This window comes from Merops nubicus, unplaced genomic scaffold, assembly GCF_000691845.1.
Source record: "Merops nubicus isolate BGI_N331 unplaced genomic scaffold, ASM69184v1 scaffold53250, whole genome shotgun sequence".
In the NCBI taxonomy this organism is placed as follows: domain Eukaryota; kingdom Metazoa; phylum Chordata; class Aves; order Coraciiformes; family Meropidae; genus Merops; species Merops nubicus.
Genome location: NW_008583265.1, coordinates 1 through 13,406, shown reverse-complemented (window position 1 = coordinate 13,406; position 13,406 = coordinate 1). Strand labels below are relative to the sequence as shown.

Sequence of the window (13,406 nt, the reverse complement as noted above, 5' to 3'; positions counted from 1 at the left end):
CCTATCCAGTTATTGGAGGAACAGGCGTATATATTCTTTTGATATGGGGTAAGAGGGATTGGCTTGTTTGATGGGCTTTTTTTTTCATTCCATTTTTCTGTAGTATTAGGTAATTTTATTGCCAAGTAACTAGCTGCCCTCTAGAAATCACTTCCTAGAGAATGAGGTACCCTATAGTGCATGATGTAGTAGTATGGATGGTAGCAGGTTTGGGGGACCATACACATATGTTTGGAAGCAATTTTTGCCATGGCACTGCTTAATAAAGTGGCTTAAGACTCTGGTGGGGCCAAGGCTGCTTCCGGATGAGCATTGCGTGACAGCAGGTGGCACGTACAAAGACAGCATCGCAGCTCTGGTGTTGCCACCTGGGCTGGAACAGCTCCGTTGAGGAGGAAGAAGAGGGCAGACCTTCATTGCATCCCTTGTGCTTGGGAGCACAGAGTGCAGCATGCAGGGCCAGCGGTGTTGCTGTGTTCATGTGCTTGTTCACACACTGCATCCAAGGGAATGGAAAATTTTGCTTCCTCTGCTACAGAAAAAGCATTAAATTATTAAAGGAAAGCTACTAGCTCATGACTGATTCATGAGAGCAAATTCCTTTCTGACCTTTTCACCCTTGCAAAAGTAACGATGCCAATCCTTTGTGCTTGTGTGGAAATTGTCATCTTCACATGTTGGCTTACCAAAGGTGAGGGTGTTCTCCCATGTGGCAGATACTACAGTGGACCTGCCCAAGGCAATGGACAGTGCCGGCACCTCAGCTCCAAGCTTCCCACCCTCCCACACTTAGCATAAACCTCTGAAGAGTCTTTCAGAAAGTCTAGCAGAAAACGTAAATCTACCTTTTATCTCTCAAAGCTGCTCCTCAGAGTGACAGAATGCACAGATTTCTTTTGGGATCATTCCAGAATATTATTAGAGTGATGTATGTAGCATAAGGTATTGTTCCAATGGAGCGTAATCAACAGCCATGTTAGCCAGTAAATCATAGACCAAAGGATGTCTAAAACTGACTAAAGCCAAAGCATTGGTATGACAAAAAGCAACAACTGAGTATATTTTAGTACCTGCAAATGTTTATAATTTGTGCTCATGGGGCTGTATTACCATACATAGATCTTTTGGCTTTGCACATGCATTAATATGAACATATTATTTGTTCTTTCAACTTAGCGGACTAACATCAGTATTAGCTGTTTCTAAAACATTACCAGACATCTTTCTAGACTGCATAGGAAAATATTGTCAGGCTTGTTTTAAATTTAATACCTCTCATAGAAGAAATGTCGCAGTCCCCCTGAACTCCTAGATCAATATGCTATTAAAGTCAGAGCAGCTTATCACAAGCTTCTGAACCTGCCATCTAAAACTATTCCCCTTTTTTTTTTTTTTCTTCCTGAATTTCCAAACTTCCTATAAACTCTTGCATTTATGACTGTGTGTTCTTTGGTCACATCTGGTATATCTTTGAAAGATAGTCATAGTTTTATAGCACTGTAAAAAGGAATAGTAAGCATGATTTACAATTCTAGTCCTGAGAAATCATCTCTCTATAAGGTGAAATTCTGATTAAGTGAAGTCAGCAGGAGTATTCCTATTGACCTGCAAGGGTTCATGACTGCATCTTTTAAATATGTCTTGTGATATTATAGGATTTATCAGCAGGTATAGTGCTTTAGGGGCATTTTTCATTAGCTCCTCACCAACTTGTACAGCCAGCCAGCAGGTAAGCTCTGCTGAAATTCTGTAAGAAACGGATAACGCTCCCAGTTAATTTAGATCCAGAGTAAAGCTGCTGATGCCAACTTCTCTGTTCTGGATTCATTTTGATAGAACCAAAAGTAAACACACCTTTAATTTGGAATTAAATTAATTGTCTTGATCTTACTGAACCTGGCCAAATCATGAAGCTCATATTTGAATAAGGCAAGTAGTCCTAGATCTTCACCACGTGGCAGCGTGCAGAGAGATTCGGGACTCTGCTTTCTTGTTCCTTCCTAGTTAATTCTAAAATAATGGATTTTGAAGCTTTCATGAAGCATCAGCAATGAGAACAGAGGACTTTTTATATAATAATATGCAGTTTGCAGCCTAATTTTTGTCTTTTATTACTGACAAGTAAGCTGAGTGTAGTTAGAGTATAAGGCTGGCACATTCCCAGTGCTGTGTGGAGAGGAGGACTGAGCTGATGCCATTGTGCTTTTTACCTTGTTGGAGTTAGCAAGACATAGTCCTTCATCCTAAATTATCAACTGAACCAGAGACAGTGGCTGAGACATGGTTATTCTGCCTTTCATGAAGTATTGTTAGCTGGGGAGAGGGGCCCACCTGGTAGGAAGCACAGCATTGGTGAGTTTCAGCACCTTTCTTGGAAAAAATACAATTTTTTCATATTGTAAATTCACTAAAATCTCCTGGAAGTATTTATTGATGCAGAAATGCTAAAGTAAGGTGGTCTCCTACGCTTACATAAGATGCAAGAGCCTTGATTATTAGGGTACCACGCAGCTCAATAATATTGAATGTAGTGCTCATGTATTTTCTCAGCATTAAGTATCTGAAATATTTCTAGGTTTTAGATGTTTCTTAGGGTTCTTTGTAAGCCCTTAAGCTGTGGTCTGGTACATAATATCTAATCAAATGCAAAGGAAGAACAAATGAGAGAGGAGAAAAGTTGACTTGTGCATTTGTAATTATTATTCTGGTATTAATGAGGTCAGATCCAAAGCCCATTTAGATCTATGGGATTAGCAATAGCAATTATTTTCAGAAGCAAGGTTTTTACGTTGAAAACATCTCTGTGAGTTAGATATTTTAATGAAATGAAACTTTCTCGTATATAAATATAATTAGGATGATCACAGTGAATACAATAATGAAGTCCAGTATAAGTTATTTAAAAGCATGTTTTTTCTTTTCTTTTTTTTTTTTTTAATATTTTAGTATTAATTGTCCTTGGATTCCCAGAAACATAACTCTGAGTTATATTGCTATCTGTGTGAAGCAGCCAGATTGCACACAGAAAATCACTCATGAGTCCTCATGAGTGAGACACTGATGTTCCAGTCTTGTAGGCTTCATTTTTTGACAGACATACTAGAGCATTGCATGCATGTTGGAATAGGTGCTTCTTGCACCAGTTTTAGGAGTTCTATCTAGAATACTTGCATTTGTAAATACTATTATTGCAAAGTTTAGGGTTTCAGAGTAAGGGAAGTCAAGAACTAAGATTTCCTTTGTGATCTTAATTTTCTTCCTTTATGCGTGTGTTAAGATGTTGCCTCTAATTATTTGGCTAATTATTATTTTTACTTCACAACTTCATCTTTACTCTGAAGGCAGAACGGATGGTACTTGCTTATTAACACCTTATTATTAAATCCTAAATATTTAGTATTTTGTCTTCTTGTTGTTAAAAACATCGGTCTTACTAACAGCAGAGTATTCATACCTTACACCAAAGATGAATAATTTTTCCTCTGCATTTTCATAAACATTTAATGAATTCGTTTCTACAAGACCCAGAGGAAGCAATAGCAGCTTCTCCTTCCCATGTTACAGATGAAACACTGAGACACTAAAAGGTTCAGATCACATGTTTCCAATGAATTGGGTTGCTTGTTTAAAGCACAGAGGAACCTGGTTTTTCAGTGTTCAGACAAAGTGTAGCTCTGGACATAGGTATTTAAAGCATAGGTGGAGCTCCCCTGGCCTGCACTAGCTGGTGTGCTCAGAGCTGCTTCTTTCCACACTGAAGAACAACTAGTAGGGTAGATGCTTGGCATGAAGTGGATTGTGTTTGGAGTCATTAAGCACTTAGTTATAATGTGGGATTTAAATAAGGGCTTGGGTGAAAGCAAGTGCTTTGGCTGTTACTATTTCCTCTCTGTCATGAATGAGGCAACTGAGCAATCCGAGTGTCCAAACTGAACTTCTCCACACCTGGAGGGACAGCAGTTGAGTCTGCCACCCCCTGGGGCTCTGGTACAACCAGCTGTGACACTCAGGTTCTGGGGCAAGCCCAGGGGAGGGCAGTGGGTCAAAGCAAGCCACCAAAGCTGGCCAGGGTGGGCCCCCGTGGTACCCGTGGCAGTCCTGCTTGTTTGCAGGAAGCCAGGTATTGTGTAGTATGGCTTTGCCCAGGGCAGGGTTCACAACACAAAATCACAACCAGGTGGGAAATTTAGCATTCACAGCTCCATGTGTTGGGTGTTAACCACTCCTCAGAAGGAAGAGAGTTGCTCCTGCACAGAAGAGCTACAGAGAATTTTAATCAGACTTTTCATCTGGATCGGGATCTGTGCAAATTCTGACTGATTGAAGGTGACATGCCAAACTTTAATTGCAAGCAGACTTTGGATGTTTTACAGAGGATCCTAAGTGACAAAGCTGGTTGCTTTACAGGCCTAGTAAGTAAAGTGATTTTAGCAGCAGGCGGCAGCTGTCTTAGTGGAAATTAAACTTAGTGATGAATTCTGGGGTTTACTATTTTAGAAAGAACAAAGTCAAATAATCTATGGACCATTAATGAAAAAACAAGTATTGGCAAAATCAGCAGGAGTTAAATACAAAGGGATTTGTTATAGGCGAATAGTAGAGGAAAGTAAAGATTTTCATCTAAGCATTGATCCTTCGAGCTTCTACATCCCTTAATTCTGCAGAAATCCAAGGACTGCAAATGGCAATGCAGCAGGGTAGAGAAGTGCCTGTAGGGCTGGAGTCTTGGTGTAGACCAAGTGCACATCAGAACGTGGCAGACACTTTCACCCCCTTTCTTGATGGTTGCTGTTCCTCGCAAGCACCCATTGAGTCTGCATTGCAGACCAGGAGAAATGGCTGAGAAAATGGAGTCATGGGGTGGTGTGGGAGGCTGCTCCTGACACAGGCCTGCTGCCTGATTGAGTTGGTCGCAGTGTGTGTTTAGCTTCAAGGGGACTGTATTGATTTTCCTATCTTCACTGTATAATTGATGGTGTTTTCAGAGATTTTTCCTTCCCACACCATGAACAGTATGTTTTGAGTAGGTTTTAGGCAGAATAAACATTTTTCTACAACCTGACTTAAGTTTCACTTAAACTAAATTTCATTCTCAGTATATTTATAGTAAAGCTGTGGATTGGTTTCTTTATGTTTAATAAAAATTTGTTGTGCTTGTTTGGGGTTGTTTTTAAGTAATTTTTAAAGTAGATAGAATTGTTTTGGTGCCTGCAAACACTTTGTTTCAGAAACACCCTGTGAAATGGTGTCAGAATTGTAATCGCTGTGACTTAGCAAAGTCCTTTGTAAACTGCTCGGTAGCAGGAAACCACCAACAGCTTGGTGACCCCTGTAGCTGTTTTTTCTGCTCCACTCCAACCTGGGGAATGGGCCCTGTCACTAAGCGTGGGCTGCTGCACCTGGCAAGAGCTTACGGGCCAATGAAGTCACTCAGATCTCAGGGCTGCCTTGCCAATGCATGTTAGAGAGGGGCTGTAGCCGTCTGAGACTCAGTCCCTAACTTCATCTCCCCCAGGAGGTGCCTGAAGTCTCACAGTCTATGACAATAGCATTAAGGCTATATATAAGTATTAGGAAATCTGCAGCATCTTGTGAAGAAAGTTTAAATCAGGATAGGAATATGTGTATTAGTGATGCAGAACGTAATTGACCCTTACATTCTGATTCGAAAACCCATATGTAAAGTTTGTCACTTTGTGTTAGGTCTTCTAGGAATAGAAGAAATATCTTGGGTAGAAAATCTGTCTGTCTTCAGATCTGTCCCTACCTCATGCACTTGATGGTTAGGAGGTCTCAACAGAGGTAGTAGTTGCAAGATCAGGTCAGATCCTGCAGGAGCTGTATGTACTCTGTGATGCTGACCTCAGGATACATTTTCACCAAAAACCATCCTAACCAACTTTTCATTTTTCTCTCAGATTGTGGTTTAAATGTGCACAAGCAGTGTTCCAAGATGGTCCCAAATGACTGCAAGCCAGACCTGAAGCACGTCAAAAAAGTATACAGCTGTGACCTTACAACGCTAGTAAAAGCACACTTCACTAAGAGACCAATGGTAGTAGACATGTGCATTAGGGAAATCGAGTCTCGAGGTAAGGCACAGTTAATGGACTTGCGTTGCTTTGCTGATAATCCGTTTAGATTGATCTGGGTCATCTGGGCTTCTGCTGAACATATGATTGCTCCAGACAGATCTGCCGAAGACGCTTTATGGCTGCCAGTTACCCCGCGCAGCTAATAGTACGCTTTGCATCGTTTCATGGCTCATACCCATTTATAATTTTTACAGATTCTGCTAGAAATTGCTTAATGGACAGTTACTGCTTTATGGGTATATATTTGCACCTATCTTTCCAGTAATATTTTTATTTTAAAAGTTAAGTGAATGTGCTGAAACAAAGGCAGTTAGTATTGATGTATTCCCTCTTGTTAGTTCCCTTAGCCCACACACCGAGTATCCTTTTCTAGAATTATTTGTTTTCATTCTGAAATAATGACGGAACATCAAGTATGCTAATCTCAGTTATTTTTAAATCATTTGTAATTGATGTAATACATTTTTTTCAGCTCTGAAATCACTTGCGTAAACATAATTTAGTGCTAATATAACAGGGCAGTTAATGTAAAGGTCAAGGTGAAGAGGCCAGGATAAGATTTCATTCTGAAAGAAAAGCCTGATAAGGCTTTTAAAACATGTCTGCTTTTTCTGCCTTAAGTGAAGAACCTTGCAAAGGAAGAACTAGGTGGAAGGAAACTGTAAAATTAAGACTAATTTTAATCTCGTTAAAATGTTCATTGCAGGTCTTAATTCTGAAGGACTATACAGAGTCTCAGGATTTAGTGATCTTATTGAAGATGTCAAAATGGCCTTTGACAGAGGTACAGTCTTCCCTGCATGCTGGAATTTTGTGCCCATATACTAAATGTACGCAGTTTTTCTGCACAGCCTGTGTCTTGTGCTCTGCTGCATCAATGTCAGAAGACACTGAAGAAGTCTAGTGGCTGTGCTAGCAGAAGGGGGGGAGCCTCCCATCAGGAAAGCATATCAGCTCCACTTTGGCCTTTATTACCGAGATCTGCTTTGCTCCTTCCATCACTATCTGTGCTTTAGTAATGATGTGCATAGGAAAGGACAAAGCTTGCTGAACTACTGCCCTAGTTTTCAAGTAAAACTATGCTTAAGGGCGTGGGGGAGGGTTAGAAGGCAAGTGGTAAAGTGCCTTAAGAGGGCTGTGCAACTTAAATTCATCTTTCTGGATGAAAGCTCCAAAATAATAAGGTGAAAACCAAGTTTGAATTATTACAGTCTAAAAGAAGGTCAGTGACAACACACTCTTCTCTCTGAGAGAAGACAGTGGGAATATGAAAGGCTTTCCAGCTGCAGTCCCCCTGTCCCAGTAGAAATTAAGGCCAAAATCCATGCTGAAAACTCTCTCCCCTGTTTATCCAGAGGACTGGACCTATTCAGACAACATCTGCCTCCTCTGCAGCATTAGCAGGGCGGGGATGCACTGGAGAAGCCAAGTTCTGGGTCTGTATCCACTGTGGTCAGGAATAGGTAGTGTGCTGCAGCTGAACAGTAAACACATGTTTTTCCTATAAAATGAGGAGGCTGTGGACGAAGTTGGTTTTCTTTCTTCAACTTTTTTTTCACCAGACTCCCCTGCTTTCTCACTCAGTGCTGTCAAATCTGTTGTTCAGCTGCACAATGTGTTCAGAAATAGCTAAACTTCCACACATTAATACAAGACAGATACTGCTAGATCAGGCAGGCAGGTTTGTTTTTTTTTTTAAAAAAAAAAAAAAAAAATAAAAAACTGCATTTTTTTTCTAATAATTTGAAATGAAGAAAGGATAGGTTTCTTTATAAAATGCTTGAGATTTTCATAGTAAAATGGTGAACTTCAAAGCCCAGTAACTCATTTTCCTTGTAAAAGCCAAAATCTGTAGTTGTTTCCTTTTTAGTAATATTTGCTTAAGCAATTTTTTTTTTATTTTTTTTTACATCTGTTTACATTTCCAAAGCTTTAACGTCAGTGCCTTCTCCACACAGATGGGGAAAAAGCTGATATTTCTGTGAATATGTATGAAGATATCAATATTATCACTGGTGCACTTAAACTGTACTTCAGGGATTTGCCAATTCCACTCATCACATATGATGCCTACCCAAAGTTTATAGAGTCTGCAAGTAAGTGCAATGCTTTTTCCTCGTGGTTTTCATTCTCAATCTTTTCTTCTCCTTTTTGTGCAGTACGTGTCTATTCATTTAATAGCTGTCCCATCAGCTCCTAGCCTACATGCCTTATTTAGTAAGGATTGCAAGCTTAAATATGCACTGAACATTACGACCTGACTGTGTGGTGCTACATGATCGTGGTTACATTTTTCCTTGCCTTTGTCACCACGAGAGTTTCCTTTTCATCACACATTATGGGTTACATCGCTTTGTATGTCTTGCATGAATCCCTGGTACCTGACAGTGACATTTAAAGTCTGTTGCTTTTATGTTGCCAGAAAGAACGTGATTTATGAAAATGTTTAGAAATAAGTAATTTGTTTTCTAGAGGTGTCCGTTTTGAGCGTTTTCTTAAATTGATAAGCATTCATCCTAAGGCTACCTTCAAGGCTGGCCTTGCAGACAGTGCGTCTGCAAGCACGTCAATAAGCCCAGCTGGATCATCTCTCCCAAGCATCCCATCTGCCTGAAGCATCTCTGCAGTGTAGCAAGTCACACCAGCCACACCTGGAAAGGTGTGAGGTAGCTGTGGGCAGAAAACAAGGGCCAGATACTGGCCTTACCAGTCCTCTGGAGAAGGCTCCTTCAGAGTAGTATGAACACGGCCAAAGACACTGATGGCAAAGTTCCCAGTACCTTCTGCTGTCCCAGGGTTGCACCTGTAAATTGTTTGTGCAAAACTAGTCCAGTCAGCAAGGATTGCCAGGGTAATTTTGGATTTAGTATGCTGCAGGGAGTCTTTTGGTGGAGTGCAGTTTGCTTTGAGGAATTCTCTTTGACCAAAACCAGTCACGTCCTGATGGTGCTCTGAGCACTCTTTTGGACAGGCAAATCCTCCACTGTGAGGTTTCAGTAGATTCTGCAAACCAGTAATCCAGCAGAGCCGCGGGACCGCCCCATTGTTGTCTTTCCTGCGTGTGGATTCCAGCTGCAGGTGTGGTGGCAGTTGAAAATGTGTGTTTCAGAAACCACGGATCCGGATGAGCAGCTGGAGATTCTCCACGAGGCGCTGAAGATGCTCCCGCCTGCACACTGTGAAACATTACGGTATCTCATGGCACACCTGAAAAGGTAGGAGGGCTAGCTGGGAAGAGCTCTAAGTGCAACTCATTTTTAGCAAAGCCCATGTTAGGACCTCCAGAAGTGTCTGGGCACAGCCCACCAAATCCTGGAGGTGGACTGTTGCAGGAAATGATAGTCTGCACAGCAGCAGATACCCAGATGCTGGGGGTTATTCCACTTAAAGCGCTTGCAAAGCACTGAAAGGAAATAAGTAAAAAAAAAAAAATAGTTTTGAAGGACAGAGGTCATCTGCCTAATAAATTTGCTGTTTTTGAAGTTACACTGAATGTTTATGGTTAAAAAGCTGTTAATATCTCTGGGAATAGTAAGTCACTCCCTGGGCAAGGAACTAATGCAGCTAAATGGCTATAGACTGGTGTCTCTTTCTGCTAAGTCTTGTATACCCTGGTCATCCCTGACACCCTAAAAAAGACGGCTCACACTGGGCTTGAGCTGACACCAATTAAGCACAGGGTTAATTGGCCCTCCAGCCACGTGTCTCTTCCTCATTAGTGCTGAGCCCCTTATTCCATGCTGCCTTCTCAAAATCGCGTTCTGTCTGACGTTTCTCCCACTCCCGAAAACATGATTGAAGTTGATCAGTGGGCTGAAAAATCGTTAGAAAGAGACTGGTGGATGGAGGGATATCCAGTACAACAGCACAGGTTCTATTTCTTTCAGGAAGGCAGAGAAAAAGTCAATGTGGCATGTTAGGGCGTCCATTTTAGTTTCTTGAGTAACATGAACTTACTGTCAATATATAAGAATCATGCCCTTTCCTTAGAAAAATACTTTATTTTAAGCTCTCTCTTGCTTTTTTGATTTTATAGTTCTTTTACAAGTAGGAATACGTTGACGCTACTGAGTGCCTGAGGCAAAATTCAGCTACAGGGTTTCTCTCTGATTTATCCATTTATTTCAATGACATTTCTAATGGATGGTTTAGGACACAGGGATGAAGGATGCAGGGAAAAAAAAAAAAAAAAAACAAACACCTTACTGCTTGTGAAGTGTGAAGTTAATTTTTCCTTATCCTGTTCAAGAGTAGCTGTTGCTGTTCTACTTGGCAAGTAGCTTTTCCACATCATGTTCCTGGTACAGGAGAATGATAAGGTAGAATGGTGACAAAATTCACTTGTTTTTAAACTTCCTTTTAATACATTTGCTACAAAGAGTTGTGGTGCTCGACAGGCTGTTGTCTGCTGGTGACTTCAGGTAAGCAGACACAGCTCCTTTATCTGGAATAACTACAAACTGAAGACACAGCAGCTTAGAAACATCAGTCTGATTTATTCTGAAAGAAAAGTTAAGGCAGAAGGGGAAAAAAAGGAAGAAAAATATTGACTCTTTTTTTTATACAAAGGATTTATTTATGCAATGCAAGATGCCACAGTGGCAAAAAGGGAAATAATTCAGCCAGACTTTCAGTTGCTGTCCCTAGATTCTTAGTTGTTTCTGAGAATCCTTCTGGATTCTTTGAACCATCATGTGTAGTAAAACATTTGCGTAACCTAAATTTATTTCCTTGAGCTAAGCAATTCACCAGGATAAACCAAGGCAGAAGCTCAGGCTTCAAGGCATGTTTGTGTGTACTGTCCCCGTCGCAGTGGACAGCAGCAGTGGGCATGCTTGGTGTCCAGAGACCCCAGGCAGGCTGTCCTCCTCCCACACTCCCCACAGTGCAGGACCCTCTGCCCTCGGTGCCGAGGCAGAGCCGTGCAGGACACAGGCTGAACAAACACCATCCCGGCACCTTTGGGCAGCAGAGACCGCTCTGGCATTTGCTGAGCAGGCACGTTTCTGCAGTAGCCCTGCCAGAGGATGCCTCCTGTAGGTATGATTCTTGGGCAAATTACATTTCTGGAGGTAGCCTATAAACCTAGCCCACAGCTTTGAACAGGTCAGGTTCCTGTGGAGCAGCAGAACACGGTCTCCCTGTCACCTCCTCCTCTGGAAATGGGAACTAGGCAGCAGGGGTTCAGCTGTTGGGCGGCTGCTAAGGGCTCCAGAAGAGGCAAGGGTGGAAGCAGGCCTGCCCAGGCACAGGTTTAATGACCTGTTCAGAAGAGCTATGCAAATGAGGAGACCCTGGTGGTTTCAAAGCTGCCCCAAAGTGATGATTTCACTTTTCTTAGTAAACACCATGGGACATGATTTGTCAAGGAGAACTGTGCATCCAGCTTAGCACAGTTAGTCTGTCGTGACTAAAGGCAGGGAAGAGGAGGAGAGTAACCACATGGAGCCATGACACCAGGGCAACCTGGGCAAAATCCCACGTGGGTGAGCATGTCTCTAGTAACTAGAAAACTGCTAACGTAATAGCAGTGGCCTCCAAATGGTGCTTCTGTAAGGTGCCAAAGCAAAATGGTTCCAGTTTGTCTGAATTCACCACTCAGCCTGCTCCCTCACCACGGACTACTCGTCTCTCGGGCAAGTAAATGTGTTCTGTGTGTGTGGTAGGACAGAGACATCACACACACAGCGTTTGCACTCACTTCGGAGTGTTTCACCCCATGCATCCGTGTGTATCCTGCTGGAAACAGCAACCCCTCCTAGGCTTGGGAAAGGCAAACATTTCTGAAGAGTTACCCTGGTTCTCAAGCATAATTTGGCATGGGAGGAATGTGAAAAACACTATCCTTTTTTTACAGAGTAACGCTCCATGAAAAGGAAAACCTGATGAGTGCAGAGAATCTGGGCATAGTTTTTGGACCAACTCTTATGAGGGCACCAGAACTGGATGCGATGGCTGCCTTGAATGACATCCGTTATCAGAGACTTGTGGTGGAGACACTTATAAAAAATGAAGACATTTTATTTTGAATATTTTGGGGGTTTTGTAATAAAAAGGAAGCAACAGTGTTCTATGGATGAAGGAATATTTTAAAGTAATTTAATGGCTCTTGTCGCTGAATTCTGTATTTGCTAGAGCTTTCGATGTATTCAGGATAAAAATGAAGGAACTCTTTGTTGTTTCTGTAGTGCCATTCAGCTGATGTTGAAAAAGGTTAACACATACTTTCCAGTACTAGTAATCCTGGGTGTTTATCATGTTAAATTTAAAAAAGAAAAAAAAAAGAACAAAAAGCCTAAAGCTATTGCATGATTTGCTCCCTGTTCTCCCTGTTCTGGTGAGACTCATTCCATGGAGAAAACAACTGAACTGGTGCAGCATCTTTGTTCTGGATAGTTTGTGATTGTAATTCAGCATGTTTCTCCGTGTAAACCTGTTGTGAATTTGCTTTTATGTTCTATGTAATTGGTTTCTGATACTAAAAAGAACGCCAGCTTATGTGAAATGGAGCCTCTGGCAGTTTATTGACATTTCATATCATTCTCTGCCACTTTTGGGGCTGATTTCTTCTTGGGTTTCTTTCCATTTTTTCACCATATAGTAATTTGTTTTTAACAGAAACAAAATGTGTACTTCAAATGTTGCTTTAAGTAATTCTCCATGATGTTTATGGTGGTTGCAGTGAAATCTGCAATGCTGAACAGTGTTCCTTTATTATTATTGCTATTACAATTGTAATTTTGTATTTTTATCTGGCATGCATATATTAATTTATTAAATTTCGCTTTTAGAACTCTTAACATTAAGCTATTTATTTTTACTTGACTAACCTGTTTCAAAAATACTGTGTTTAATTTTTTTTTACATTGAAACTTTAACCCCGAACAACCTCTGACTTAAAAGAAGTGATTTGGACGAGACCATTCATACTTTGGAGCTTGACACTTTGCTAAGGTTCCCACAAATTCCTCTTTAGTTTGAAAAATTTGTTCTTCGTGGTCCAAGATGCCATGTTTTGTGACCAAACAATGTCTCGGTGTCACCCACCTGGCTTTTCTTCATTGCTTTGTGCATGGCAAAATACTAACATCAGAGGAGATCAATGGCAAGTAGCGCATTGATTAAATTCAAAACTTTCAAGGAATGCTTTGGAGCCTACTTCTTTTAGATGAACAGTAGAAATGTCTAATTTAATCGAGGAAAGCAGAACCCCATGGCACAGCAGGGTGGAGGAACTGGGTAAATGGGGATAGAAAAGGAGTAAGGATGAAACAGCAGGTCCTGGAAAAACCTGGTGGCCTTCTATGAGAA

At 41.2% G+C, this 13,406-nt stretch overlaps 1 protein-coding gene across 2 annotated transcripts in view; it reads left to right on the top strand.

Moving 5' to 3' along the window:
- Positions 1–12,895, top strand: part of CHN1 (chimerin 1) — a 31,816-nt gene extending 18,921 nt beyond the window's left edge. Inside the window, exons 3-7 of one of the 2 annotated variants that reach the window (XM_008939932.1) lie at positions 5,919–6,092; positions 6,802–6,879; positions 8,054–8,191; positions 9,205–9,310; positions 11,953–12,895. In XM_008939932.1, coding sequence (XP_008938180.1) covers positions 5,919–6,092; positions 6,802–6,879; positions 8,054–8,191; positions 9,205–9,310; positions 11,953–12,124 — 668 coding nt within the window. In that variant the 3' untranslated portion in view covers positions 12,125–12,895. The remainder of the gene's footprint in view (positions 1–5,918; positions 6,093–6,801; positions 6,880–8,053; positions 8,192–9,204; positions 9,311–11,952) is intronic. The other variant, XM_008939940.1, reaches the window with a different exon arrangement.
- Positions 12,896–13,406: the final 511 nt, after the last annotated feature.